Here is a 27,668-nt window from a genome sequence, read left to right as displayed (position 1 = left end):
CTGATGTGCGTGGAAAAATTAAACCATCTCCATTCCTCTTTTGTAAGAGATTGTTTGTCTCCCTTGAGGATATACCAGTATCAACATATTGAGGAAGTAATCGAAGTGTACACAATAATTTATTCTTGGATCTTTCCAAGCATAACGAAGGTAGTAGAGATAGAAGCTGAAGCTGTCTTGCTCAGATCCCTTGCAGGGAGCAGAAAATACAGTAATGCTCACTTTTATCAACCATGTCCTTCAAAACATGATTTGACAATATCATACGTCAATGAGATTTTTTTTCATATAACATGATGACTATACATGAAATCTATTTCTCAGCTACATACACAAGTTGCTCGGCATTTCTTCTAAAAAGATACATTTGGCAACCATGGAATCATTGGGCGACGAGTGTGTCAAATTGCAGCAATGCAGTATCCAGGTTCTGGGAAGAGCGAAAAGGAATTGGCACTTGTTAAAAGACGGCTTCTAGTAATTATCAACTCTATAAATCTCAGGGAGACCAAACCTTTTCGCATACTGGATTGTCAACCAACCCATAAAAGAAAAGTATGCCACAAGAAAACATGCTCGCTTGAAGAAAACTATATTGGCGTGAGAAAAAATCCTAGCTACAGAAGTTAGACGAAGCCATGATTTAATGTACTGTAGGAATTTTATAAAGCTGATGGTGATTATAGATGTTGAAAAACCAGTAATAACTCCGGCTATCGTTTCCCACCTCCAATAGCTAGCTTTTCCTTTCTCCCAGAATGCGGAGGAGTGCAACATCTCTTTAGACCTGAATATGTAAAACCAACAATTCTATGTTAAATATTGGCAATGCCGCATCCAATGATTGCAAAAAGATGCTTATCATTTACATGATTTTCAACTTTAACATTTTCAAAAACATAGGAATAGTATAGATTCAATCATACAAGGACTATACTTTCGACAAGAATATGTGGAGAAATGAAACATTGTATTTATCTTGTTCAATGACAGATGACTAGATGAGTCACTCTAATGGGAGAAGACCATAGCACTAAAAAGCCAAATTCACATTATCAATTGGAAAATCAATATTATCAGAAATACATGACCATAATCAACTCATATCTATCAAGACAGTCAAATCAAACTGGTCCACACACTTCAGATAATCCCTAGGCCATCCATCATCTACTTTGGATATCCCAAATTCACCATCTATATTTGAAGTGCAGACATCAAATGCCATAGAAATACACACAATACAGATGAAGCAAATAAGATTGGGAGTTACTTTTTCATTTAAAAGCGAAAAAAAATGACTCACAGGATGAAATAACGTTTAATCATCTCAACTTGAGATGGATCTTTTGCTTGACAACTGAAAAGATCATCACGATATAAACTCACTTTTGAAATGCCTGATGTATACCAGCAGTCATAGGTTTTATTAACCTGGAGAGGAATGAGTAGAAAAGAGTAAGATAGTGATAATGGACTGAAGGAAATCTGACTTAAAATGTATTACCAATGAGTGAGGCTTGCAGCTTCGCAATCCCTACCTTGAATTTATCTTTGGTCAACCATGCAGCACCAAAATTAGGGCGGCAATTTAGAGGAAGGGCCTCGTTTGGAGCCTCTGCCAAAGCAAATCGAGTCTGACCCAAAGAATTATCTTCGTATTCCACCTGCAAATGGAAAGTTGATAAAGAAATGATATTAAAAGACCCTTTTTTTACTCCAATGCCTCAAACCATTGCACTTTTAAAACCAGTCAGATACATACATAGTGTGCGCAAAACTTGATAACATGGTGTGATGAGAATTTGATGTGTGCATGCCTGAAGTTTGCAGAAATGCTAGTTCCAAATCCTAACACAACCCAGCTATATATAATTCCTTGATGTTGGATTTTTTTGAAAACGCAAACATTGTCAAGAGTTCAGGGATGGGGAATATGAAGAGCTCCAAGCATCAAACGTTACTAATGGATCTGCTCATATACACTACATAATGTTCATATGATAAATGTTGAAAGTGTTCTATTGGGCATTTGCACTAAAAAACTAATATTAAGATATTGTCGTCTGTACATCTACATTAAAGCAAATTCAGAAATAGACCGCACAGATATATACTATAATGATAAAAAAATAAAATATCAAGTTTTCAAGTCTTCTAGAATTTCTTGATCAGAGACAAACAAAAGGTTTAGAAGCAGTTAATGGAGAAAAATTAACAGAATATATATCACCCTCTCAGATATCCAATCTGTCTCAGTGTATCAGCTGCATGCGTTTTCAGAGATGTAGCAGGATTATAGATGTGTATGTGTTAGAAACAGAGAAGAATAGATCATAAGTTATCTAGAGCAAGTTTCAATCAGATCACCACTGACAAGTAAAACAGGGAAGGGAATCCTCCTATCCCGTAGACAAAACCTACTGATAGCACATAAAAGACAGCTTTTACACAAGGACATGCTGAACCATTGTAAAAGCATAACCCTGGAATAACAGTCATACACAACAGCATGACCATAAAAATTACAGAGGCAATTAAATCTATTTGTCGCATGTTCCTTTGAAGAATGTGGGGGTACAAATGACTGAATCTGAGATACAATGGGAAACAATGAGGAATCAGTGTTGCATCACATTAGGTTTAAGGTGACACATAACCATCAAGCCTTCCACTGTCCAATGGTTATATTCCTCTACCAATGAGTCAAAAGATGGTTTTCTTCAAATACAGCTTCCACTGACCAAAACAAATCTATAAAATTAGAAAGAGGTCTTGGCCTCTATCAATTGAATACCAATTATAACCAATCTATAAAATTAATGCTATTTATCAGAATACAAACTTTTTGACAACTGAAAGTTGAAGATAGTCCTAGCTCCTAATGAGTAAGCCTACTGGAACTTCAGCATTATGAACAAGAACAGCAATGTTCATGACGTTTCATACCCTTCTACATCCATAACCCAAGATACTTTTCAAGCTGAAATGTTCCATGGAATCCCATTCCCAAGTCATGGTAAAGAGCCATGCTCTCAGGAAATTCACATATTTTGAGAATGTATAGTTGGAATCACCACATTGTTCTTAGCTTACATAATGTTTAACTTCTAGGTTTCCTATTCAACTAATTTAAAGTTAAATATCTACTTTTGCCATTTCAAGTCCATCCTCCCTTGTTTTCCACTTCCACAACACATTATCTAGGAATAGTACTGACCTCAATTATCAGAAGAAATCATTTTAGCAGCATATACTCCTAATCTTTAGCACAATAGAAGTCATATAATACTTGCTAGAGAACAAGATAAAATCACCTCAAACACTGAAGCCCAGTAGTAATCATAGCGACAGCGAAATTTGCTTCTGTTATTTGGATAAAACACATGCTTGGCTTTATAATTCAACAACCCAAGCTCACAAATCTTAGATGATCTAAGATCCACGCCTGAAAAACAAAGAAACAAAAACAACCCACTTTACACAATTCATAAAAACAAAAAACAAATAAATAGATCAACAAAAACTCATTATCTAAAAAAAAACATCAACAAAACAAAACAAAGATAAGAATTTAAGCTTAAAATCACAGGTGTAAGAAGAGGGAGAGACATACTACTGGAGAGTATCTTGCACTGAAATGGAACAGAGAGGGGGGTTGTAATAGAAAAATGGCCCATGAGAATTGCTAATAATATTGACAAGAAAAGGAAGGCAAAGATTGGGAAAAGAAGAGCTGAGGTTAATCGAAAAGCTAGATACATGAAACCCTTTTTCCCATTTTCAGGGGTTTCTATTTCTAACTCCATCTCATCATCACTAACATCCATAACCACTGCTGTACTGTTAATTTTATTTGTGTGGAGGAAGAAGGAAGAAAATCCTTTTTTTAGAGGGAAAGTAGTGACTGTGGGCTCATCAGAGTACAATACAATCACTCTACTCGATCTATATCCATAGTGGAAGGTTTTTGTCAGGAATTTTTATTTTACTTTGGGTCATTGTGGCTTGTGGCCTCCACAGTAAAGTCAACCATTCGATTTTTTGTTTGAGAATTAAAAAAGGGTTTGCCAAAAGTACATAAATTATTTTTTATTTTTTCAATTGAATATTCAAATTACTGGGATTTTGTCATGCCTCCACCAATGTTCACCGTGAGCGGAATGGTATTGAAAGTTTGAAACTTCCCGACGGGTCCTGGTCCTCGGATCCTGAAGCTCTTCGAGTGGTTGCTGCTGATCATTCTCAAAGCCTTTTTTTGTGTGTGTGGTGCAGAAAACATCTCTGCTTTGCCTCTTTTTATAATCACCCTAAACTTCCACAGAATTTTGTCTAATTAATTTATTTATTGATTTTGCAGATTTAATGAATTGTTTAAATTAACTCTAATTAATTTTGAAATAATTCGACATCTCTAGCCTCCTCTGCAAATAAAGGTAAAGGTACTTATTCTTATTAGTAGGAAAGAAGTTGGAAAAAAGAATAAAAGTAATAAACAAATAAAAAATTATCACTTTCAAGTATGAAACAAGTTTGCTTCTGTCCTTTCTTTTCTTTAGCTTGAGGTTTCATTGTTATATAAAGAAAATTTAAGTTTTCTAGTTCTTATACCTTGATTTAGAGTGAGCTCTTTCCAAGTATTGTTGTTGAAATCATAGGGAACAAATTATGGACTGTTTACACTTATAAACATGCAATTTAGCTTTAAAGACAGAAGTTATAATCATTAGCAATGACTTTTTCTTCTCATCTTGGTTTTGAGATGAAATTTTATAATTTTATAGGGTTAGTGATTCACCATGATCCAAAATATAGATCGATGCGAGTTAAAATAATGAAATGATTTTTTTTTTTTAAAACAAAATCATTAAACTTGTTGTGGAGGGTAATATATTTTTTTTATCAGGGTTTATATGTCATAACCAAATTGTTTGAGGATTAGAGTTGTTTTTTTCTTCCCAACATAGTAAAATAATTTAATTATCCTTAAAAGCAAAATTTATTTTGCTAGCTTCTAATAGCTTTTTAGTTTTTTTTTTTTTATTTTCAAAGCATAGTAAAATAATTAAATTATCCTTAAAAGCAATTTTTATTGAACTAGTGTTTAGAGGTAATTTTTGTATTTTTATCGTGGTTTTTGTTATTATAGATTTGATTGAGGGGTAATTCAATATTTTAAAAATTTAAAATATTATTAAAAAAATTGATGTTGTGAGGTGTTATCTGATGGCCAAACACTAGCTTTAGCGATGGTGTTGGAAGCATTGCGGCATCTTTTTCCATGTGGTGGCGCGTGTGGTGTTTTAGGCAACTTTGAAAAAAAAAATTCTCTTTTCTCTCTTCTCCCCTTAAAGTTTGCACTTATCATTTAAGATTTTAGAGTTATCCACTTATTTATTGATATTTAAACATTGATCCTTTTTTTTTTGTTCAGGGTCTTTTTGTCAAATCTCATTTTGTTTGCAATTTAATAATCCTCATTCTTTTGATTTTGATTTTGATTTTTTGTTTTGAATTGTTTTGTGAATTTAATTTTTATTTTCAACTTTTCCTTTCAATTCAAAATTCTAAGTTGTCCTCTCATTTATTTTTTATTTCATATTTGATTCTTATTCTCTTAATTACTATTTTTATATATATATTTTTTGTTCAATTGATTTTGTTTTTTTTTAATTTTATCTTTTAATATTTAATTTATTAAAAATTGAGCTTCATGGTTTTTCTGGATGGGGTGCTTTTGGTTTAGTTTTCTAGGTCACAAATTTAAAAAGTTAAAACGGGTTGATATTATTTATTTATTTTTATTTTTATTTTATCTTTCAATATTATTTGTTTTGAAAAATAAGCTTCATGATTTTCTTTGGCTGTTTTCAATTATATTATTCCAATCTTATGAACTAGAAAGTTAATGCATAGCACTTTGTCAGCTATTCCTATTTATGCTATGCATCTGCATGGCTGCCTCAATCAATTTGTGATGATATTAACAAAATTGTTAGATCTTTTATTTGGTCTTCTGAGTAGGATAATCGTGGCATCTCTATTTGCTAAGCTCGGATTGTATTACTCAGTAGTCGGCGAGATGATGTTCTTGGAATTCGAAGGTCTCATGAGAAGAATATTACGGGCTTCTATTTTGCAAGCTAAGTACTTGAGGGGTAATTGGACTGCGTTGTTCTATTGTTTCTCCTTCAGTTTCATACGTCTGGAAGTCTGTTCGTAAAAGCTTTCGTAAGCTTAAGGATGAGTACGTCTGGCTGATTGGCAACAGGAAGGATGTCTCCATATGGCTTGATAAATGGTGTCTGAGCTTCGTGACATTGATGCTCATCTTTTAGTGGCTCATCTTATTCTCGAGATTGGGAGTTTAGTGTGCTTCGGGCTCCTCTTCCTCAACATATTAAAGATGTCATTTTCGCTTATACTATTTCTCATTTTTGTTAGGGCGTGGATAATCTGATTTGGGATCCTGCTCCTAATGGGGAGTCTTCTTCTAAATATGCCTATCATTTGCTTTTTCATAACACCAGTTTCACACTTTCACTATTGCAGCTACTAATATTATTTGGCCGTGGAAACTTGGAGTTCCTGAAAAGATGAAGTATTTTATGTAACTCGTTTGTTATGATCGACTGCTGAGTAGTGACCTTCGTTTCGGTTGGCATATTGCGAGGATTCAGACATTTGTTATCGCTGTCATCATGTCAAGAAAACAGGGCTCCATGTACCCCGCGATTGTTCCTCAGCTAGATGGGAGGCCTTGTTTCCGGCCATAGTGTTGGACTCTTTCTTTTCTGCGATTGGCTTCTCTATATTTTGAAGTCTATGGGTTATTTGGAAGTTTCGTCATGAGGAGATTATTCAGGGAAAAGTCCCGCTCCCTCGTTGATCAATTGCAGTATGATAGGTCTCTTCCGGTGTATTGAGATTCGGCTTTTGAGCTTATAACTGATAATTTGGTTGGTGGGCCGTCAGGATTAGTCAGTTGGGTCTCCTCGTGAGTTTCTTAAATTAGATTTAAATTAAGTGTGGATGCTAGTGCTCAGGCAGGAAATCTGAACACCCGTTTCCCTGTCTGAGTGTATGACAAATAGCATTCACACCCATGCAAGGCTACCCAACACTTCTATCAGGTGGGTTGCAGCAAGACTATATTGATCATCATATATAGCATCACATCTTCAAAAAAGATTGCCAACAGTATCGCACAACAGGCATTGAAATGATTAAGCAGTTTCTCAAAACATTGGTCTCAAACAGTGATTAGGTTGTAACAAAAAGTTATACAGAGTATTTGAACATCCCTCGTGTCTACTTTCACCATATTCACCACACATCCTCTAATACATCCATGAGTCACAAAAAGCACCTCCAGGTCCCTAGCAATCCTGTGAGCTTCTCAACTGCCCTCACTTTTCTCCAGAGCTGCAAGAGAGAATTTATCAGCAATAACAACAATAAAAGTACACAAACGATAAAATTCAGGGGCACATAGAGTTCTGGCATGTGATTTCAGCTAAAATTCCGTGTGTAGTAAACCAATGTACTGTCCCATTCTCTTGGTGTAAGCTACTAAAATATAAACTTCAACCAATTTGTGACATTTAGCAAGATTAAAGCCCCGCGTTCAGCAAGTTACAATTGTAAAACTTTCAAATTATGACTCAAACCCTTTAAGATGGAGAGCTTAAGTTTAATTTTCAGAGGAATACAATTCGCTAATCTAGCATGGTCTACTCCAAAGAAAGTTTGTGAGATGCCTATATACCTACCATCTCAACCAAATAACTACAGTACCATCAGTGTGACCACAAAACACACCCGAGCACACATAGCACATATGAGAGGGTAGAGGTGGGGGAAGGAAGAGAGAGAAATTACTGTTGTAGTTCAGAAGCTTCTCAATAAGGTCGACATGAGTCATGAGCATTCTTCTACAGCAATACCGAACCAACCCCAACGCATCAAGAGCATCTCTGCATGAAGAGCCAAGATATGATTTGATTGGACATACATCTATGAGTTTCAATTGATTAATTGGCATCTAACTTCATATGACTACCATTACGACTGTTAACTATCAGTTGGAAGCATTTCAGAAAGTTGTTGTGCAGTTCTTGTGCTAGTCACATCATAAATCACTAGATGAAACTCAGAATTATTTGAAAATCTTTATATTATAGAAATCTCATAAACCACACCCAAAATAACAGCATTTGATTTCTGAATTTTGCATCTTGCCCGGGTATTTGATAAGAGTCAACATGAAAGAAAAATAACGGGTAACTACTCACCCTTCAGTGTAATCAGCTTGGAGAAGATCAAGATACGTATCCCATTTGTTCCCAATCACCTAAAACCCAAACAAAACATCACCTTCCATGAAACATTAAATGCAACATCGCAGCATCAACCACTAAATAATAACCCCTTTTTTTGTTCATCAAAACAAACAGTTAAATTTACGGAAGGACTTTTCTCCGCATATAAAAATGTTCTTAATGGAAAAGGTTTCTTTTGCGTTTCTCTCTCGGTAAAGGATCAAATCAGCTACAAAACCCTAGAACGAAATATTAAAGCCACCTCGTGATTAAATAAGATAAAGCAATAGTTAAAAAAAGTCAATACCTTGCCGCAAGTGAAACAACGAACTGGGATAATCATCTTTGGCTGTCTCTCTCACGATTAAGATAAGCCTGTGCTGGTGCTCGTGCTCGTGCTCGTGCTCGACTCCTGCGCTGTTCTGCCACTGCGTGTTTCCGTGGGAACTTGGATGGAAGGGAGGATTTTATAATAGTTCGCGTCTTCGAGTTTTTGGGCCTGGATTTGGGCCTTTAATACTTTGGATTGGGGGTCTGGCTTTGGGAATCGGTAAACTGTAGGTGTAATTTTGTTTTTGTTATTTGAATGCGTGAGTTTTTATTTAAAAAAAAAAAAAAAAAAAAACAAGGGCTTTCATTATTATTATTATTATTACCAAACACTCAATCTCGTGGGGTTTTAATAGTACCCATTTTACTTTTTTTCTTTCGCAAATCATTATAGATTAGAATAATTAAATTTTTAAAAAACTTTAATTTGATATGATTGGGCTTTTTTTAGCCTAAATTAACAATTAATTACATTTTTTCTAAAGAAAAGATTAAATAGAAAAATAAAAAACTAACATGTAAAAGATGGGTAAAATAGATTGTATCTTATAATTTTATTTGAAAAGTTTATTTTAATCTGTCATCTTTTAGTTATTAAGTAATTTATCCTTAAGTTTTTTAAAATTCAGTTTTAATATCAAACTTTATTTCATTTATTTTTCATTTTTTTTAAGAAAAAAGAGAGAGACTTTATAAACTCTAGTATAGATGTAGAAATCCATCTTCCATGACAATTCTGACCCTCAAAATAATCGATTTTGATGTAAATGAGTTCTACTTCATAAGATGAGTTTTACCTGAGTTTTTTTTTCCTCTCCTTGCCCAAGAAGGTAGATTTGATTGTAGAAATAATTTTTGTTTTGAGTTGATTTTGGTTTTTTAAACTATTTTTTGTTTATTAAGATTTTTAGAATATTTTCTAGGTGTTTTTGGATCAATAATGGATTGAAAAATACGTTTTAAATTGAAAAACAATTGCACCCTGATTTGTAGCAACCCCTTGTCACCAAAATCCAGAAAAGATAGATGACGTGTTGTTTATTGTATTTTAAGAGAGAGAAAAATTGTCATTCACCTCTTTAAGAAATTAAAAAGAATAAAATAGACCTAGGCGCTTCAGCAGGGCTAGAAAGTGCTCACACCTAGGTTAGTTTTTTTTAATGCCCATGCTCATGCTCGCATGGGTTAGGCTTCTTTTTTCTTTCTTTTTTTATTTTTTGTTTAAAAAAAATAATTTGATATATTATTTTTTATTTTAGTTTATATTAAGTGTAAAACTAATAATATTATAATAACCCTTTTTATAAAAGCTAAAATGGGCTGATGAGTTGACATGGAGCGCTAATCCACGTTTTAAAAAAAAAAAAAAATCATCCGACTTGATCGGTCAAAAACTCAAACTTGAGATAAAACATAAGTTAAAAACTCATTAATTTTTTTTCCATTAAAACATGGTTATTTTGATTTAAAATAAAAATTCAAGTTAAACTGAATGACCCTCTTAACTGGAGACCTATACCTTATTCTAGATCAACTGGCAAGTTAAGTTTTATATGCAAAAGGCATATAAATGAGAAGCAAATGGCACCCACACTGGAAAAAAAGTTTGCGAGCTGTTGTCTCCTATTTAACCATGATCAAGGCAGCGGTGAGGAAAAGAAAGTTTTAAAAAAGAAGAAAACAAAAGAGAACAAGAACTGACATGGATCATCTCAAGAATAATGGCGAGCAGGAAATGACAGCACGTCGAGATAGTTTAATGGAGTTGATGGCAGGCAACATGGCACATCTCAAGAATAAGAAAAGAGGGGGGGGGGAAGCTGGTGAAAATTACAGGATTACTACTGCACAATATCCACAATGATTTCACTCGACAAAACACCAGCCTATTTTTAGCTTTTGTTACTAGATCAATCTCCCATGCTGTAGTGCAGATTATATCAATTATTTTTTTAATATAAAAAAATATTAAAGAGTTGCTAATATATTTTTCTAATAAAATAAATAATTATTAACTCAAAATATAATATGTATTGAATGATGAATTTTTTTTAGTATTAATATGATGATATAATGAATATTATTTAGTTTTAAATACAGAGATAATGACATATTAGATTGATTTGTGTCTACTTATTAAATTTACAACTCGTATCACAAGACCATGATAACTCTATAAAAAATAAATCAAGATAAATTATGAAATCTAATTCCTAATCAACCTAATGTTGAAGAAAAAAATTAAATTAAAAAAAAAACAAATTACTCGGGTTAACCTACCAAACTCGCAACTTAGGTTGTGAGATTAAGATAACTCCATATAAAGCAAATAGAAAAAAAATATATGAAACTTAGTTTCTTATCAACCAAATGTAGAAAAGTAAAAAAAATATATATATCCTTAAAAAAAGAATAAAAAAACTAACTCAAGTCAACTCAGGTTAATTTATTAAAATCCAAAACCTATGTCATAAAATCGGGATAACCTCATAAAAAGCAAGTAAAAAAACTTACAAGACTTTATTTTTAAATCTAGTCAATTCAAGTCAACTTATCAAACTTGTGATCTGAGTCATGAGATTATGCTAACATCATAGAAAAAAAATTAAAAAAAAAAGTTATGAAATCCATTTAAAAAATAACAAAATAAATAAATATGGTCAACCTGTCAAATATTTGACCCGGGTCGAAAATCAGGATAACCCATAGAATATAAATAAAAAAAATCATGAAATTCAATTTTTAACCAACTCAATATTGAAAGATGAAATCGAAAAAAAAAAATCAATTAGAAAAAAGTGAAAAAAATAACCGATTTAACCCCGGTATAATCCATTAAATTTACAATCGAGATCATAAGATCGAGGTGAATTCGTATAAAGTAAATAAAAAAATAATAAAAAAATATAATTTCATAATAACTTAATATTTAAAAAAAATGTGACAAAAACACTATCATAATAGTAATTTGCTCAAGTAGAAATGTCTACCCCAATATCAACCACATATGCACTATTACAGCGGTTTGCAGTGAGCCCAATCTTATCTTCTTCTTCTTCAAACTTTGCAGCTTCTTCTACTGAACTATTACGGGGCCTCTCTCAACCATAAATCCTGGAGGATTTCCATAAACCTTGTTTACGTGTTGAATTAAAGGGTTAGATTATAATACCATAAGAGTTAGAGATCAAAGTGAAAAGAATTTAAGAGTTTGAGGATCAAAGTGTAATGTAAAGAATGAAAAGATATTTTTCAACCCTTTGTTTCAAAACATCTGGTTGAAGTGTTAAAAGAATGATTTTGAATAAATATATGGCTGAAACCTTAACCGAAATTCAATATTATAATATAAAAAATATTATATAAGAGAATTTATGTAATGACACAATTTTTTCAAAATCAAAAAAATAAATTTAATGTACTATAACCACATCTATGGCAAATTTTATTGTGTGTTTTATTTTACAAATTTCACTGTAAATAAAATAATAAAAGGAAGACGGTGAACTGGACCGAGTTCGATAACTCAAAGGAGCCCGTTAAAGTGAGACACTAACTGAAGCCCGGAAATTCCTACTTTTTTTTTTTTTCATTTTTTTTCTCACAAGCTTATATACCCCAATGCAAAACCTGAAAAACCCTACAGCCTTCGTCTCTCATTGACAGCTGCGCGTCTCTCTCTCTAACAAGTACTCTCCCTTTGCATCTCCTATCTTCTCCCCTTTAACTTCAGTTTCGATATTTCATTTTCTCACAGCTGTGCTGTTGAATTTATACGTTGTTCTTGTTGTTGTTTTTTGTATTTTGCAAGTAACCCGATACTTGGGTAATCGTTGTCTCGTGTTCTGTTTGCTTTGCCAATGCATTGCTGGATCTGATGAGTCTTAAGCACTGCCTTACATATGCTTACTTCTTTTATTTTTGAATTTGCGCCTAGTTTGTTTTTCTAACCAGCGGATAGCTGTTGGTTGGTTTACTTCGCACCAGAGTTATTTAGTCACTTTTTTAATGTCCGTGTACTTTATCCTGCTGCTTTGATTTTGATGTATGGCTTCTCTCGTCTAATAAAATCATGAGAAAAATGTTTGGAGAGATTTTAACTGACAGTGTCACCGCAATATTTAATTCTCAGTTCTTGAGATGAGCCCGTAATGCTTTGGAATGATTGAACTATTGCGTTCTAGGGACCTGGGCAGGTTGTTAGAATTTTAACTCTCTACTGATGAGTGTGGATGTGGCTGTAGTGATTATGAGTTATTTGTTGCTTTCTTGCCAGCCTGCTGTTGAATTTTTTTTTTAGTTTCGTATTTTAATCTATGAATGAATAGGAAGACATTTAATGGTTAACTTAAGCGACTATATAATTTTGTTTTAAGAAGCGTGATCATGGTGTTTCAGTATAAACAAATTGAGATTATTGCTTGGTTGTATTATAGTTGCCTCAAGTTTTTCCTTTTTCATGTTGTTAGCTTGATTCTTTCACTCAATTGCATCATACAGACAATGTCATATCCCTAACTCTGTAAATCTTATGCTCTTTTAGGTAAGACATGGTTAAGCATAACAATGTTGTGCCCAATGGGCACTTCAAGAAGCACTGGCAAAACTATGTCAAGACATGGTTTAACCAACCAGCCCGAAAGACTCGCAGACGCATCGGTGAGCAGCTTCTATTTTACCTTTAATTATAATGGATTACCCATCTCTGGTCCCTATATATACATGTACTACACCTGTTGTTTCTTGGGTCCTTATTTGGAAGCACTTTATTAAAAATATTCATATCTGTGTTATCCATGAAAACCATTTTCAGCTCGTCAGAAGAAGGCAGTCAAGATCTTTCCTCGGCCTACAGCTGGACCTCTTCGACCTATTGTACATGGCCAGACTCTGAAGTATAATATGAAAGTGAGAGCTGGTAGGGGGTTTTCTCTTGAAGAACTCAAGGTTAGTTGGTTTTCTTTTTCCTGATTCGGTCGGGTACTTGTTCATGTCCAATCATATTCGAGTCTCCAGAATGCTTAATTTGTTTTTTCTTAGCTATTAATTACATGCATTTGCTTCATACTCCATGTTAGGGTGTTCCTACTTTACACTTATATAGAGCTGTGTTTATCTGTGCCTGGTTTCAGATTTGAACTTGAAGAGTTTCGTACTGACTGTAATTGGAGATGAACATGTGCTTGCATTTAATATTCTTTGCACATTGCTTTGTGAGCAGGGATATGTAAATTTGTTTTAGGTCTTGCAAGAGTATTGGGAATGGTTTTCACTTGCCATGTAATATTGGATATCTGTGGTTCTGTGGCAAATATGGATAGTTTTATTTAATTTTGCAAGATGAATAACCCATTTCTTTTTCCTTCTCCAGGCTGCTGGTATTCCAAAGAAACTTGCTCCTACAATAGGAATTGCAGTTGATCACCGTCGCAAGAATCGCTCCTTGGAGGGTATCCAGGCTAACATTCGGAGGCTGAACACCTACAAGGCCAAATTGGTTGTCTTCCCAAGACGGGCTCGCAAGTTGAAGGTATTTTCTTTAATATCCGGACTAATATGATGATTCTCTGTTTTTCTACTTGGAATTTCAATTGCATACATGTATTCTTGCAGGCTGGTGATTCTGCTCCTGAGGAACTGGCAACTGCTACTCAAGTACAAGGACAGTTTATGCCTATTGTACGTGAGAAGGCGTCTGTGGAGCTTGTGAAGGTCACCGAGGAGATGAAGTCATTCAAGGCTTATGACAAGCTCCGGGCAGAGCGTACGAATGCCCGCCATGTTGGTGTCAGGCTGAAGAGGGCTGCAGAAGCCGAGAAGGAAGAGAAGAAGTAGAAGTTTGACCCTATCAAGTGGATTTTCGAGTGGCAAGTGGGATTTTTGTTGTTTCATCTTTACTTGTTTCCAGCCTTTAGTCTCCACCATAGCTTGCTTCAAACGCTCCCATTACACCTAAAAACCCAAAACAACATTTTGTTTTGGTGTGAACACTGTAGCACAAGACAAGATATATTACATCGTGTATGACACTGTTCAAGACAATGCGTTTTTATTTTATTTTTTTATTCCCGTCATCGAATTTATTTCTTTTTTATTTCATCACTACAAGTCATGTCGACACCGTTTTAGTTGTTTCACAAAGCATATTATAAAAATTATGAATTGAATTAAGCGTCAAATTTATAAAATATATAATTAAAAAAAGTTTTCACACAAAAACTTCATCTTGTCCCCTCAAGCTTGCATTTACATGTTTGCCTGTAATTATTGTTTTAGAATTTTATATTTCATTAAAGTTGAGAGAGAGAAGAGAATGTTGCTAAGAACAAAAAGGAAAAAGAAAGTTCTTAGATAGTCAAACATCACCCACCAAAAGCAATGATTTTGGTATCTACATATTCATTTTCAAGAGAGGAAGTAAATGAAAATGGTTTTCAACTTTAATGATGCTAGGAAAGTAAATCTAATCTCAAAATGTTTTTGTTTCAACTTTAATGATGCTAAGAAAATAGATCGAATCTCAAAATGTTTGTGTGTTTTTTTTATTTAATTGAGTTTTTAGGTTGATTATAATAGATTTGAAGGTTATAAATGGGTTTTTAGAGATGTATATATGGTATTTTTTTTCATGTGTTTTGGGTTGAAAATAGTTTAAATATGAATTTTAGAAGTTCAAACACAAAAATAAATCACCAAAACCATCTTTAGTGACAAAAGGTTGCAGAGAAACAGCATGTCATCAACTATCTAGATGAACAACATATTGTCTGTTCAATTTAATAAAAAAAAACAAGAGCAAATAATTTATCACACACTCTTTAAAAAACCAAGTGTACGAGCCTAACCTTCTTGGTCTAGGCAAGCCTGGGTTTTTAATTATGGTCTAGGTCCGTGGACTGATTCTTCCAACCTAGGCACGTATGATCCTTCTTTTTATAATGGATCTTCTATTTTTTATCTGATTTACTTTTTATTTAATTAATTATCCAATAATGCCATTTTAAAAAAAAAATAATATTGGCATTTTTATGATAATATTAACAATTATTTTCTCATTTTATATTTTCTTTTATACTCATTTATATTCAACACGAATGAAAAATATATTTTGTTATTTTTAATGTTTTTTATATAAGATTATAATAAGTTTTTATTTATAAGTAATACTAACTGACATCAATTCTGATTATCAAAAATAGTTGATCTTGGTGTTTTGCGAGTTTTATTTGAAGAAAAAAAGTTATATTAAAATGTTATCTCACCTTTAAAATTGGTCATTAAAAAATAGATATGATCTGTAAGTTTTTGGGGTTGCAGTTGATTTTTGAATTTTTTTTTTGGTTATTTTAAAAATACAAACATATTTATTTAGATTTATAGGGTGCTTTAAGATGTTTTTGGGTTAGGAAAATGTTTTTAAAAAATTGATGTCGACACCCCTAACATTACTTTTTAATTGCATCTAGTTGTGGAAATCATATGATTAAATAAAGATTTTTTTTTTAAAAAAATCTAATCTCAAATGAGTTCATGATCCAAGCCACGAGTTTGAGTAATTAACTTTAAATTGATTATAAATCAAACTTTATAATTTGTTTTTTCTATAAATTTATCAAGGTTTTTAAATAAATATTTTCAAAATTACACCATTGCTTGTTTCACGAGCGACTTAAAAATAACCTAAAAAAAATTTAAAATTCAGTAGAGCCCATGATATAAATTACAAGTTTGACATATTAACCTCTACAATCGAGATCAATCCAATAACACATCTTCACATTATGTTTTTAAAAATTACATTACCTTAAAATTTTCTTTTTAAACGCAGACAGTGTTTTTACCATAGGCCTGACCTGCTTTCAAGCTCGCTTTTAAGAAACTGTTTTTTAGTGTAAAAAAAAGGAATTCCAGTGCAACCTGCCAAGTAGAATGGGAACATAGCTAGTCGGAACAAACTTATAAATTACATATACTGAATACATATATAATAAGTTCATTTAAGAAATTTAATAATCATCATTAACTGAACAATTAAATGTAGACTAACGAGATATAGACCGTATAGAATACGACTACTCTTCTCCTAAAGTTGCAATTTTTTATTTCTTTTTTTAAAAGTAGAAAGGAAGTGACTTGTCACACCTTCACTGTACGCTTTATTTTTCTAAAAAATATATTAAAATAAAATAAAATATTTTAAATTTTTTAAAAATATTATTTATATTAGATTATAAACACTTATATACAACTTGTTTTAAATTGATTTTTAAAATATTTTTACTTGAAAATATATTAAAATAATATATATATATATTTTATTTTTTTTAAAATTATTTTTTAATATTAATATATTAAAATAAATTTTAAAAATATTAATTAAAAAAAAAATAAATTTTTTTAAATAGTACCGTAATCTTAGGACTTCGGGTACTTAAAAAATCTTAAAAGATCAGAAAATTTGCAAAACCGAAGGGCTCTGGGCTTTCCCTCCCAAATAAATCCTGGCGCCTCTTCAACATTTTTATCCTCTCTAGGGTTTCCTATTCAAAACTTTCTCGCGAACCAAACGCCCAATTTCCTCTCGTTTTCTCTTCTTTCCCTCCTTTATCCCTTCACAAACACTCATTCTTACTATGAATCTGACGGAAGGAGCAATATCCAAGATAACGAGCGGAGGAGCCACCTCGGCCGAACTGAAACCGACGCTGCAAGTGACAGATTTGAAGCAGGTGCAGACGAAGCAACCGCAACAGAGTGATCGGTTTCGGTTGGTTTTATCTGATGGGTCTCATTTGCAACAAGCTATGCTTGGGACTCAAATTAATCATTTGGTTAAAGACGGGAACTTGCGGATTGGTTCTATTGTTCAGTTGAATCAGTATACTTGTACTACCGTTCAAGGCCGCATGTAAGTTTGTTTCTTAAAGATTTTGTCTTAGTTTAAGGAAACAGAGAAAGATGTATTTAAGGGAATTTGATAGAGATTGTTACTTTGATTGTTTATTTGAAGATTTTGGGTATAATTTATGTAATCTGGTAATAGGTAAATTGCTTTTGTTTCTATTATTCTGGTGTCTTGCTCGCTGTGTGTAAAGTGTGAGCTTTAGTTTTGATATAGTGGCATTTTTTTTCGAAAGCTTTTGTGCGTGGGTGCTCGCCCATTTACTTGTAGGATCTTTATGAAAAAAGAAGAAGTTTTATGTACCCATCTTGAAGCTGAAATGATGATGACTCTACTAGTTTTTGGAGCAGTTAAACTCTGCTTTCCCTTTTGGTGCTACGTTATGTTATTGCTGCTGATGTTGTTTGTTCATTGAATCCAGGATTATTATTATTCTCGAATTGACCCTGGTAGCTGAAGAATGTGAGTTGATTGGAAATCCTGTATCGGCTCAAAGATCTTCAGGGCCTTCACCATCACCAGTTGCTCAACCAGGAAACGTCAATGCAAGTCCTAAGTCATTTGGTACCAACTCAGTTACTGGTGGTGTGGTTGGGAATCAAAATATGTCTGCAGCACCTGTACAAAGCCCTGAGATAAATCAGTTTCATAATGCATCCCCTTCTAGCAATTATGGCCCAGGAAGGTTTGCTCCAACAAATGCTCCACCACTTTATTCGAAAGTAGAAGCTACTGCTGGATCAGTTCCATCAAGCGGGTTGTATGTTAATCAGAATGCAGGTTACCCTAACCCTAGACCAGAAATTTCACAGCCTCATATGGGAAGTTATTCTCGCCCCCCACAGTCAGCATATCAGCAACCACCGCCAATGTACAGTAACAGGGGACCAGTTGCTAGGAATGAGGCTCCTCCAAGGATCATTCCAATAACAGCATTGAATCCATACCAGGGTAGGTGGACTATTAAGGCTAGGGTGACTGCAAAAGGAGAGCTCAGGCATTATAATAACACTCGTGGTGATGGTAAAGTTTTCTCCTTTGATCTTCTTGATTCTGATGGCGGAGAGATCAGAGTGACCTGCTTTAACCAAGTGGCTGACCAATTCTACCACCAGATTGAAGCTGGCAGGGTTTATTTGATTTCCAAGGGAAATTTAAAACCTGCTCAAAAGAATTTCAACCACCTTCGTCATGATCTAGAAATTTTCCTGGAGAGCACTTCAACCATACAGCCATGCTTTGAGGATGACAACACAATTCCAAAGCAGCAATTTCATTTTCGTCCCATTAGTGATGTTGAAGACATGGAGAACAATAGTGTTGTGGATGTAATTGGGGTGGTAACATCCATTGCTCCCACTACTTCGTTAATGAGAAAAAATGGGACAGAAACTCAGAAGAGAACCCTCCAATTGAAGGATATGTCTGGTCGAAGTGTTGAATTAACTCTCTGGGGAAATTTCTGCAATGCTGAGGGTCAAAGGCTACAACACATCTGTGATTCAGGAGGTTTCCCTGTTCTTGCTGTCAAATCAGGTAGAATCAGTGAATTTAGTGGGAAGGCAGTGGGGACTATATCTACAAGTCAGCTATTTATAGAACCAGATTCTCCAGAGGCTAACAGGCTAAAGGAATGGTTTGACAGAGAAGGGAGGAACACTCCTTCTCTTTCAATTTCTAGGGAAACTTCAACTTTGGGTAGGTCAGATGTCATGAAGACTATTTCTCAAATAAAGGATGAGAGGCTAGGAACATCTGAGAAGCCTGATTGGATCACTGTCCCTGCGACTGTTATATATGTTAAGTCTGACAATTTCTGCTATACAGCTTGCCCCATCATGTCAGGGGAACGGCCATGCAATAAAAAGGTCACCAATAATGGAGATGGGAAGTGGCGGTGTGAAAAGTGTGATCAATCTGTGGATGAATGTGACTACAGATATATACTCCAGTTACAGATACAGGACCATACTGGCATAACATGGGTGACTGCATTCCAGGAATGTGGTGAGGAGATAATGGGTATATCTGCAAAAGATTTGCATTATTTGAAGCATGAACAGCAAGATGATGAGGGATTTTCAAAAGTACTTCGCCAAGTTCTGTTTAGTAGATATGTATTCAAGTTAAAAGTAAAGGAGGAAACTTTCAGTGATGAACAGCGTGTAAAGTCTACTGTTGTCAAATCAGAAAAGGTGAATTATTCATCTCAGTCCAGGCTTCTTCTGGATATGATGGAGAAGTTTAAATCAGGGAATGATACTTCTTTTGGCTGCAAAGCAGAATCTAGTTATCATAACCCTGGTGTGAATAATGCTGTAATTGGAAATTCTGGAATCAGACAAGCTGGACCTCCAGGATCAAACCCTGTGGGGAGCACCAGCTATGCTGGTAATGTTGGGTTACCAGCAAATCAATTGGGTCAGTATGGAAACCAGCAAAACCCTGTGTTCCCCATGCAAAGTTCTTCCGGTGGTTATCTAAGCTGCAACAGCTGTGGGGCCACCAGTCATAGCTCAGCAAATTGCCCAAGTATGGTGAATGCTCCGGGGCAGTCTATGGGAGGGAGCTATGCCAAGAGAACATCTCAGGGGGGCACTGGTGAATGCTATAAATGCCATCAAGTTGGGCACTGGGCAAGAGACTGCCCTGGGTTAAGCAGCTCTGGCAAAATGGGAGGTATTTCAAAGCAACATGTGGGTGGTTTCTGAGATTACCTGGAAATTAAGCAGCAGAAGTATGTGCTACAAATTTTGAATGCCTTTTGAGATGTTATCTAGTAGGTGATGGGATTTAGCTTGTTTAATATCTGTAAAGGTTGTGGTTTCTGTGCATCTTTAGTCTGTACAGAATTTGGTTCATCAATGAATTTGCAAGGGATGTTTGAATTTTAGCTTCATCATCTATCTTGAAGCTGAATGTTTTGTTTGTTTCTTATTTTCATAAATAGTGGTCTCTGTACTAATTCTTGCTTGTTTATATGTTTCTGAAGTTTTTATTTCTTCTAAATTTACTTGTATCCTTGCATGTTCTTCTCGTTCTATTCTTGTTAAATGGAAAGTAGCTTGCATGTCTTCTAAGCCAGCTCATGTTAAACCCTAGAGTTAGGTCGCTGGTACATTGTTCCTTTGCTACTTGCACAACAGGGAATCAAATTGCTTTGTGTGGATATCCAACTTGTTCACCACACATTGTCAAATTGGGGTTGGATACTAGAGATCAATTTTCCTATCTGATCATGACAATTTTCCCTGTTTTCTCATCATGTCCTCTGCGTTACTTTGCAGCTCATAGATTGCTCAACTTCAATTCATGCCTGTCCTGGAACTTTTCGTCCAATATTTGAAGTGTTTATTGCTTTGACGCAATATAATTAGGGAGAGGGATGTTAGCTTCTAATCATTACATGACAATCGATCTCTTTGAAAGATGGAAGTGCCAAATTGCCATTCGCAAAGAATAGAATGCTAGCGATTAATGGTATATTATCTGGATTTGAGATTCCGGGAATAATTTTGGAGAATAATTTGGAAGCGACAATATAAGGATTGTGGATGACACATTGCGGAATCAAAATTCTGATAGCAGATTGCCGGGAATCTGACTAGAATAGGATGAGGTGTCGCCGGTCATTTCTGCAGTTCACAGCTACGACGGCGAGGCATAAGGCAAGTTCGGATGTGCACAAGGTAAAACAGGTCAATAGTGTACACCAGGGAACGTCTGTAATGATGATGAGGACATCTCTTGGGTTTTACTTGGGTAGTGTCCTTATATAAATGTGTTTAGTTAAAAAAAAATAATTTGATTATATATATATATATGTATGTATGTATGTACTTGTTCTAGATAAATTTTAAAATAAATTTTTATATTTTAAAATAAACAAAAAAATCAGAGATATATCTTACTATCACTCCTTTGAAGCATTCATCAAAACTACCCTCCCTGAATTCGCTTATTCAAAAGTGTTTCAAATAGTATTTTATAAAAAACTTGAATTTTTTTGGTTAAATTTTTAAATAATTTTAGCGTGTTAGTATTAAAATAATTTTTTAAAAATAAAAAAATATTATTATATATTCTCAAGCGTAATATATTTTAAAAAGCAATCATTATAATTTTTTAATATTTTTTTATGATTTTGACATTATAATATAAAAAATTCTTTAAAAAAATTAATTTAATATATTTTCAATTAAAATAACCCTTTAAAAATCACCTATTCTAAACAAACACAACTAACTGTTAAGGCAACTTGTAGAAAATTAATAATTTGACTGGAGATATATGTAATTTTTTCATTTTTCATGAGCAATTAAATTACTTTATTAAAATTATTACATCCATATCAAAAAATTTAAATTATTATTTGAGGGTATTGAAGCCTTTTACTTTTTAAATACAGTCAAAAGATATATTTGTCCTCTTGGAATAAAAATAAGATAAAGCATGCACTCAACGTTCTTTTTATCTATGCACATTTTTTTTTATTTTTTGTTAATTTCAGAACCGTCAAGGTAATTTGATCTTTTTAAGCTATTTAATACATATTAAAATTCAAAAAATTGCAGTATGTACTATGCAGGAGCCGTCAACATCATTTGGACGAGGTGTGCCTGTTTGGCATTGAGGTTGAACCTGTTTTTCAGAAAATTTTAATTTTTTTTTGTTAAAATTGAGTGCGGTCTGTACTTTTTGGATCGTTTTGATGTGCTGATATCAAAAATATTTTTTTAAAAATAAAAAAACATTATTGGCATTTTTTTCGGCACGAAAAGCTATTTGAAAAGCAACCGCTACCACATTCTCAAACACCCTTGTGTTGTTGGAAGCTACGCCACATCTTCTTCCTAGTACAATGCGTGTTGGCGGTAATGAGATGGGTTGTCGCCTGGTGCGCCTTCTTTTCACTTCTTTTCTCTCTGTTCCTGGAAAAAATTGCAGCTTAGTCTTATTTATTTTTGGTATTTTAATTTCATTTTTTTATGTTTTTTAATTTTTAATTTTTAATTTTTTTTAATTTTTTATAATTTTAAATTTAATTATTTAATTTTAATTTGTCATATATTATCTTTTCCAATTCAGTTCTTATTCTTTTGATTTATAATTTTTTTTTCTTGATTTTTTTTTAAGTTTTATTGATTTTTAATTTTATCATTTAATATAAGTTTATGGTGTATTGTTTTTTTCAATTTGGTTCTCATTCTTGTGATATTTTTTGTTAAGGTTTTTTTTTTAATTTAACCCTCAAATAAAAAAAAAATTAGATGCCCTCTAGTTTATTTTTTATTTTGATTTTCACCCTCGTTCTTTTAATTACTATTTTTTTTATTTTGGATTATTTTGTGTAATTGATTTCCTCCATCGATTTCATTATTCAACGCTTAATTTGCCGAAGACATGGCTTTGCAGTTTCTCTGTATATGATGCTTCTAATCTAATATTAAAGAGTTCAAATATCATTTTTGTTGGCTTATTTTCTTTTTTGATTTCATCATTTTATATATAAAAAGATTGGCTTTGTAGTTTTATTTGATTTCTTTTCTATTAGGTTATTCTAATCTCATGATTCATGTCACGAGTTTTGCAGGTGAAGCTGGGTTGGCTCACCCCATATTACTCATGATACATGTCTATCACGATACCTCAAGTTGATTTATGTTGTTTTTTTTTAATCTAATTTTATAATTCCAAACATTCTTTTTCTCCAATCTATCATAATTTTTTTCATTTACTATCATTGCCATTTTGTTTATTGTATTAAAATAAAACTAAATTATCAAGCCTGAAATTTTCTATGTGTAAAAGAAGAAGGGGTCAAGGCATGTGGAGAAAGAAGTAGTTTTGCCTCTATTTGTCTGTCTTGTACTCTCTCGTCTCTGTTGTCACATCGCTTGTGCTTTGGGCATCATTTCCGAACCCAAAGCAATGAGTTGAGGCTTTCACGAGTGAACAAAAGGCTGGCAGTTGATAAAATTATTGAGGCCTGGAGGGAGGGTTGGCTCACATCACATGGAGTGGCCAAGACATAAATGTGGAGATTGTTGGTGCCATGTTACATCTGTTCAAGGTTTTTATTACAAAGCAAGCACACCGCCTTGCCTTCTCTCTTGTTCCTGACAACAACGTGTTGATCTCGGAATCCACAGTTCAATCCCCTCCCTGTTTAGAGTTTTTTTTTTTTTTATTATTATTATTAATATGAGTGTTTAAGATAACTTGCATATATCTTAATTAGTTTCACGGATCTTAAAATTAATGATTATATATATTTTTAATAATTATTATATTAATAATTATATTACTCGATCTTGAAACGGCAGAGAAAACAAACTAGTTATTATCACTAATGTTTACTGTTTAGAGCCATTGATTATGGTTCCTGTTTAGAGCCTTTGATTGCACTTATGGAGATCCCCAAAATCATGTCTTGTCTTTGAATAATTGACATTACATCATGATGGATCTTGCAAAATTAATTAGTCGGTAGTAGTGGTTTCCACTTTACAGTCCAGTGCTGTGATGAGCGTGAGGTCAAAAAAATAAAAAAATAAAAAAATTAAATGTGATAAAAAAAAATATAATTATTCTGCATTTTTATTAAATTCAATTTAACATATAAATTTTAAAATTTTAAAATTAAACTATATAAGAGTTATTCTGACTTGACTTAATTAATTTGACTAATTCAAAGATATCATATCTGTATAGTAAAAAAAGTTAGAAGATAAAAATAATAAAATTAACATAAACATGCTACCAACCTAACTTTTTATGTAGCACTAATTTAAAATTAAATTACGTAGAAATTATTCTGACATGACCTAATTAATTTGACTAATCTAAAAACACATTTTAGAAAGAAATTTTCTTTAAAAAAAGGTTGGAAATGATAAAAAAACTTGTTGACCCAACTTTTTGTTTAGCCCGAGTTTAAGTAAATTATGTAAAAGTTATCTCGATATAATTTAGTTGATTAGATTAATTTAAAAACAACTTCAATTATTGTTAAAAAAAATTTGAGGAAGAATTTAATAAAAATAAAAGATAGGATAAAAAGAATAAAGTGAAGAATGGTCTTTACCAACTTAATGATCTATCAAAGTGTTTTGTTCCTCACATCTTCTTTGTTATCTGTTTCACTTCTAAAATCTTGTTTCATTTTCTTGGTCATCTTCATTATTATTTCTTTGTCAAATTTTATCCATCAATTTTTGTCTGGTTACAGGATCTATATTTTTGAATTTTAGTGCATGTAGTTTAGAAAAATCTAAGGTAAACTCATTTATCTTTGTCTAAACATGTAAAAAAAATGAGAATTATAAGAAAATGTATTTAGTTAGAATTTGATAATAATTGGACTGCATATCCTTTAGGAAAATGTATTTAATTAAAAGTAATAAAACAATAATTATAAGAAAAAATGAGAATGAAGATAAAAGTCAACATATTTTTATTAGGTGAGTATAAAAATAAAAAATGAGAATGAAATTTCTTTTTTTTTTTTAAATTAAAAATGATATATTATTAAAATAAATATATAAAACTATTTCGATTGTATCATCTCTACTATTATCATTAATGTTTTTTTTATTAAAAAATTATTTAATTAACATGATTTAAATAAATTATGAAGTAATTCCTAATAACCCTTGGTTTTTCTACATTTAAAAAATTAAATTTTTATCTTTATTCTTAATATCTATCCACACAAGCATAGCAACGTAGAATTAAAATATCATTCGAATTTGTTATTTTCATCTTGATTCATTAATTCTGTGTCGTCTCCAATCCAAATGCAACCCAAGAACATGTTGCAACTGACTATGAAATGAATCAGACGTGGAAATAAAAAAAGGAAAAAGAAAATTGCTGCCACGATTCCATTGGCTGGTTTATGAGGTGTGGAATGTTGCGGCAAAAAAGGGGTTTCGATTTCAAGTAGTTCGTGTTGAGTTGACAAGTGAATGGAATGACGAGAAACAGGGGAACTGCGTCTTGTTTTATTTATAATAAAAGCAATCAAGAGCCCTGCGTACGATGTAATTTCATGTTTGCTGCCAGCTGTCTCTCAACCCACGTTCTCTTACCAAAGAATGGGAAATAAAAATTAATGCCGCCTCCCTCCCTTACAAATTCCACCGAAAGATTTGGTATTAGGCATTAGACAGGGGCCATGCTACATCGCGAGGGGATCTAATTTTTATTTTTTTATTTTTTCTTGACATCTTTTATGTTGTAAATTATTTCTGTTCATTTATATGTAAAAAAAAAAATCCAACTTGAGTACATCTAAATTAACATGTTAAATTTACAACTTGATCATGATATTGGGAGAACGTACTAGCCGGCCCTATGACCATAAACACAAGTTTGGGGTAATCTTATAGAAAGGAGATTAAAAAACAAGCCACGAAAATCAATTCTTAATAAATTAAATGTTGAAGGAATAAATTGTAGAAAAAAAATTAATTTTAAAAAAAGAAACTAAAAAAAATATCAAAATCAACCTGAGTTAACCTTTAAAATCCATATCTCTAGTCATAAACTCGAGACTAATCCCATATAAAACAAACCCTAAAAAATAATGAAGTAAAATTTCAAATCATCAAAAATATTAAGGGATGACATTGAAAGGAAAAAAATACAATAAAAAAGAATTCAAAACAAAAAAAAATAACAATTAAAAGAATAATAATTAAATTTGATATAAAAATAATTTGAAATTAAATGTTGAGGGATGAAAAAAAAACTCAATTAGAAAAAGGACTGAGAATAAACAAACAACAATCAAATAAATTAGGACCAGATGTGATATAAAAATAAAATTAATGAGAGGAAAATTGAAGAAGAAAATGAATCAAAAAATAAAAATAGATAACAATTAAAACAACAATGACTAAACTGAAAATAAAAACAAATTAAATGACACCTTTATATTTTGTCAAGAAAAAAAGAGAGAAAAAAAAGAAAAATAACTAGAGCCCAACTATAACGTCGTTGTGCACACATGCAACACTAATGGAAAGAGGACAACGAAGCAATACTGCTTTGAAAGGTGACGATTGGAGGTTGGGCAACACCGCACGCACTGTCCAAAGAGGGTAGGTGTCGGCTATTTGCCGGTGAGTGACATCATCTACGAGAAGGTGAGGTCGTCTTTTGCCGCCATATGATTCGCCTTACCTTAAGTTAAAGATGGAGAAGGGGAGGAGCAGTTATCTATGTAATTACGGTTTTTTTTTCATTGGCCGTTGTTCCAGTCGAGCACTCTATTTTCTTAAAAAAATTCCGTCTTACCATGACGGCTCCATAAGCGGCAATAATTTTTTTTAATAATATTTATACTATTTAAAAGACCAAGTCATTCCATGTCAACTTTTTTATTATAAAAAATAATAATATAAAAAGATAAAAAAGCTCTTTATATTGTAATTTCAACAATTTTTGTTTGTTTGGGTAATATAGTTTTTATATTATGTTTTTAAAATGTAAAAAAACTGAATTGTTTGTAATCAATCTCATAATGAGTGATGGTTCCTTAGAAAAAAATCATTTTACCCAAACACCAAGGCTAAAAATTTTCTTTAAAAGAATAAAATAATAAATACACCATTATAATGAATAATATATAATTTGTCTAGGTGCGCAATGAATCCTCCATGCATTTTTTTTTAATAATATCTAATAATATTATGTAATTAAGGTTATAATGCTGCTCCATACTCTTTTAAAAAAATAATATCAGAAGACAAAAAAGCTCTTTGATGTAAATTCAACAAGTTTTACGTACAAGTGTAATATAACCTTCACATTGTTTCTTTTAAAATGTAAAAACACTAATTTATTCCTGTGAAACCTTTAAAATTATTTTTTAAGTGTTTTTTACTAAAAAAATATATTAAAATAATATATATATATATATATATATTTTTTTTTTTTAAAAATTAAATATTTTTGAAACCATCATATCAAAACTATTCAAAAATATAAAAATAGATTAGTTTTAAGGGAAAACAAAATATTTGGAACCTATTCCAAATGATCCAAAATGCCAAGATTGTATATTCTCTCTTTGCAAAATATTTTACAACGCTGTAATTCAAATCTCG

At 32.5% G+C, this 27,668-nt stretch overlaps 4 protein-coding genes across 5 annotated transcripts; 2 read left to right on the top strand and 2 right to left on the bottom strand.

Annotated features, from left to right (window-relative positions):
- Positions 1-6: 6 nt before the first annotated feature.
- LOC118028726 (uncharacterized) lies at positions 7-3,989 on the bottom strand. 2 transcript variants are annotated; one of them, XM_073407872.1, is made up of 6 exons: positions 3,617-3,989; positions 3,318-3,448; positions 1,542-1,667; positions 1,307-1,434; positions 728-787; positions 7-238 (listed from the first exon to the last, which is right to left on the bottom strand). In XM_073407872.1, the coding sequence occupies exons 1-6, from the start codon at positions 3,828-3,830 to the stop codon at positions 19-21; spliced, it is 879 nt and encodes a 292-aa protein (XP_073263973.1). In that variant the 5' UTR covers positions 3,831-3,989; the 3' UTR covers positions 7-18. The 2 variants fall into 2 exon arrangements, with proteins under 2 accessions (XP_073263973.1, XP_034888320.1); XM_035032429.2 differs by having other exon boundaries at positions 98-787; positions 3,617-3,968.
- A 3,214-nt stretch (positions 3,990-7,203) lies between these two features.
- LOC118028727 (DNA-directed RNA polymerases I, II, and III subunit RPABC5) lies at positions 7,204-8,784 on the bottom strand. The gene is made up of 4 exons (XM_035032430.2): positions 8,629-8,784; positions 8,295-8,353; positions 7,882-7,976; positions 7,204-7,425 (listed from the first exon to the last, which is right to left on the bottom strand). The coding sequence occupies exons 1-4, from the start codon at positions 8,662-8,664 to the stop codon at positions 7,400-7,402; spliced, it is 216 nt and encodes a 71-aa protein (XP_034888321.1). The 5' UTR covers positions 8,665-8,784; the 3' UTR covers positions 7,204-7,399.
- Positions 8,785-12,199: 3,415 nt separating this feature from the next.
- LOC118028728 (large ribosomal subunit protein eL13z) lies at positions 12,200-14,716 on the top strand. Its single transcript, XM_035032431.2, has 5 exons — positions 12,200-12,340; positions 13,195-13,310; positions 13,465-13,598; positions 14,023-14,181; positions 14,265-14,716. Exons 2-5 carry the CDS (start codon positions 13,202-13,204, stop codon positions 14,484-14,486), a joined length of 624 nt encoding a protein of 207 aa, XP_034888322.1. The 5' UTR covers positions 12,200-12,340; positions 13,195-13,201; the 3' UTR covers positions 14,487-14,716.
- Positions 14,717-17,103: 2,387 nt separating this feature from the next.
- On the top strand, positions 17,104-20,575 carry LOC118028729 (replication protein A 70 kDa DNA-binding subunit E). The gene is made up of 2 exons (XM_035032432.2): positions 17,104-17,559; positions 17,975-20,575. The coding sequence occupies exons 1-2, from the start codon at positions 17,285-17,287 to the stop codon at positions 20,262-20,264; spliced, it is 2,565 nt and encodes an 854-aa protein (XP_034888323.1). The 5' UTR covers positions 17,104-17,284; the 3' UTR covers positions 20,265-20,575.
- Positions 20,576-27,668: the final 7,093 nt, after the last annotated feature.

This window comes from Populus alba, chromosome 3 (assembly GCF_005239225.2).
Source record: "Populus alba chromosome 3, ASM523922v2, whole genome shotgun sequence".
Lineage (NCBI taxonomy): Eukaryota > Viridiplantae > Streptophyta > Magnoliopsida > Malpighiales > Salicaceae > Populus > Populus alba.
This window is presented reverse-complemented; position numbering and strand designations above follow the sequence as displayed.

Bases quoted from the DNA above. Each gene is read 5' to 3' on its own strand.
- LOC118028728 (XM_035032431.2), top strand. From the start codon at position 13,202: ATGGTTAAGCATAACAATGTTGTGCCCAATGGGCACTTCAAGAAGCAC. The intron at 13,311-13,464 runs GTGAGCAGCTTC...AACCATTTTCAG, and splicing joins AAAGACTCGCAGACGCATCG to CTCGTCAGAAGAAGGCAGTC. The intron at 13,599-14,022 runs GTTAGTTGGTTT...TTCCTTCTCCAG, and splicing joins TTTCTCTTGAAGAACTCAAG to GCTGCTGGTATTCCAAAGAA.
- LOC118028727 (XM_035032430.2), bottom strand. From the start codon at position 8,664: ATGATTATCCCAGTTCGTTGTTTCACTTGCGGCAAG. The intron at 7,977-8,294 runs GTGAGTAGTTAC...CTCTTCATGCAG, and splicing joins CAAGCTGATTACACTGAAGG to AGATGCTCTTGATGCGTTGG. The intron at 7,426-7,881 runs GTAATTTCTCTC...TCTCTCTTGCAG, and splicing joins GAAGCTTCTGAACTACAACA to CTCTGGAGAAAAGTGAGGGC.
- LOC118028726 (XM_035032429.2), bottom strand. From the start codon at position 3,830: ATGGATGTTAGTGATGATGAGATGGAGTTAGAAATAGAAACCCCTGAA. The intron at 1,435-1,541 runs GTAGGGATTGCG...ATTCCTCTCCAG, and splicing joins TGACCAAAGATAAATTCAAG to GTTAATAAAACCTATGACTG. The intron at 788-1,306 runs GTGAGTCATTTT...TTACATATTCAG, and splicing joins ATTAAACGTTATTTCATCCT to GTCTAAAGAGATGTTGCACT.
- LOC118028729 (XM_035032432.2), top strand. From the start codon at position 17,285: ATGAATCTGACGGAAGGAGCAATATCCAAGATAACGAGCGGAGGAGCC. The intron at 17,560-17,974 runs GTAAGTTTGTTT...CATTGAATCCAG, and splicing joins ACTACCGTTCAAGGCCGCAT to GATTATTATTATTCTCGAAT.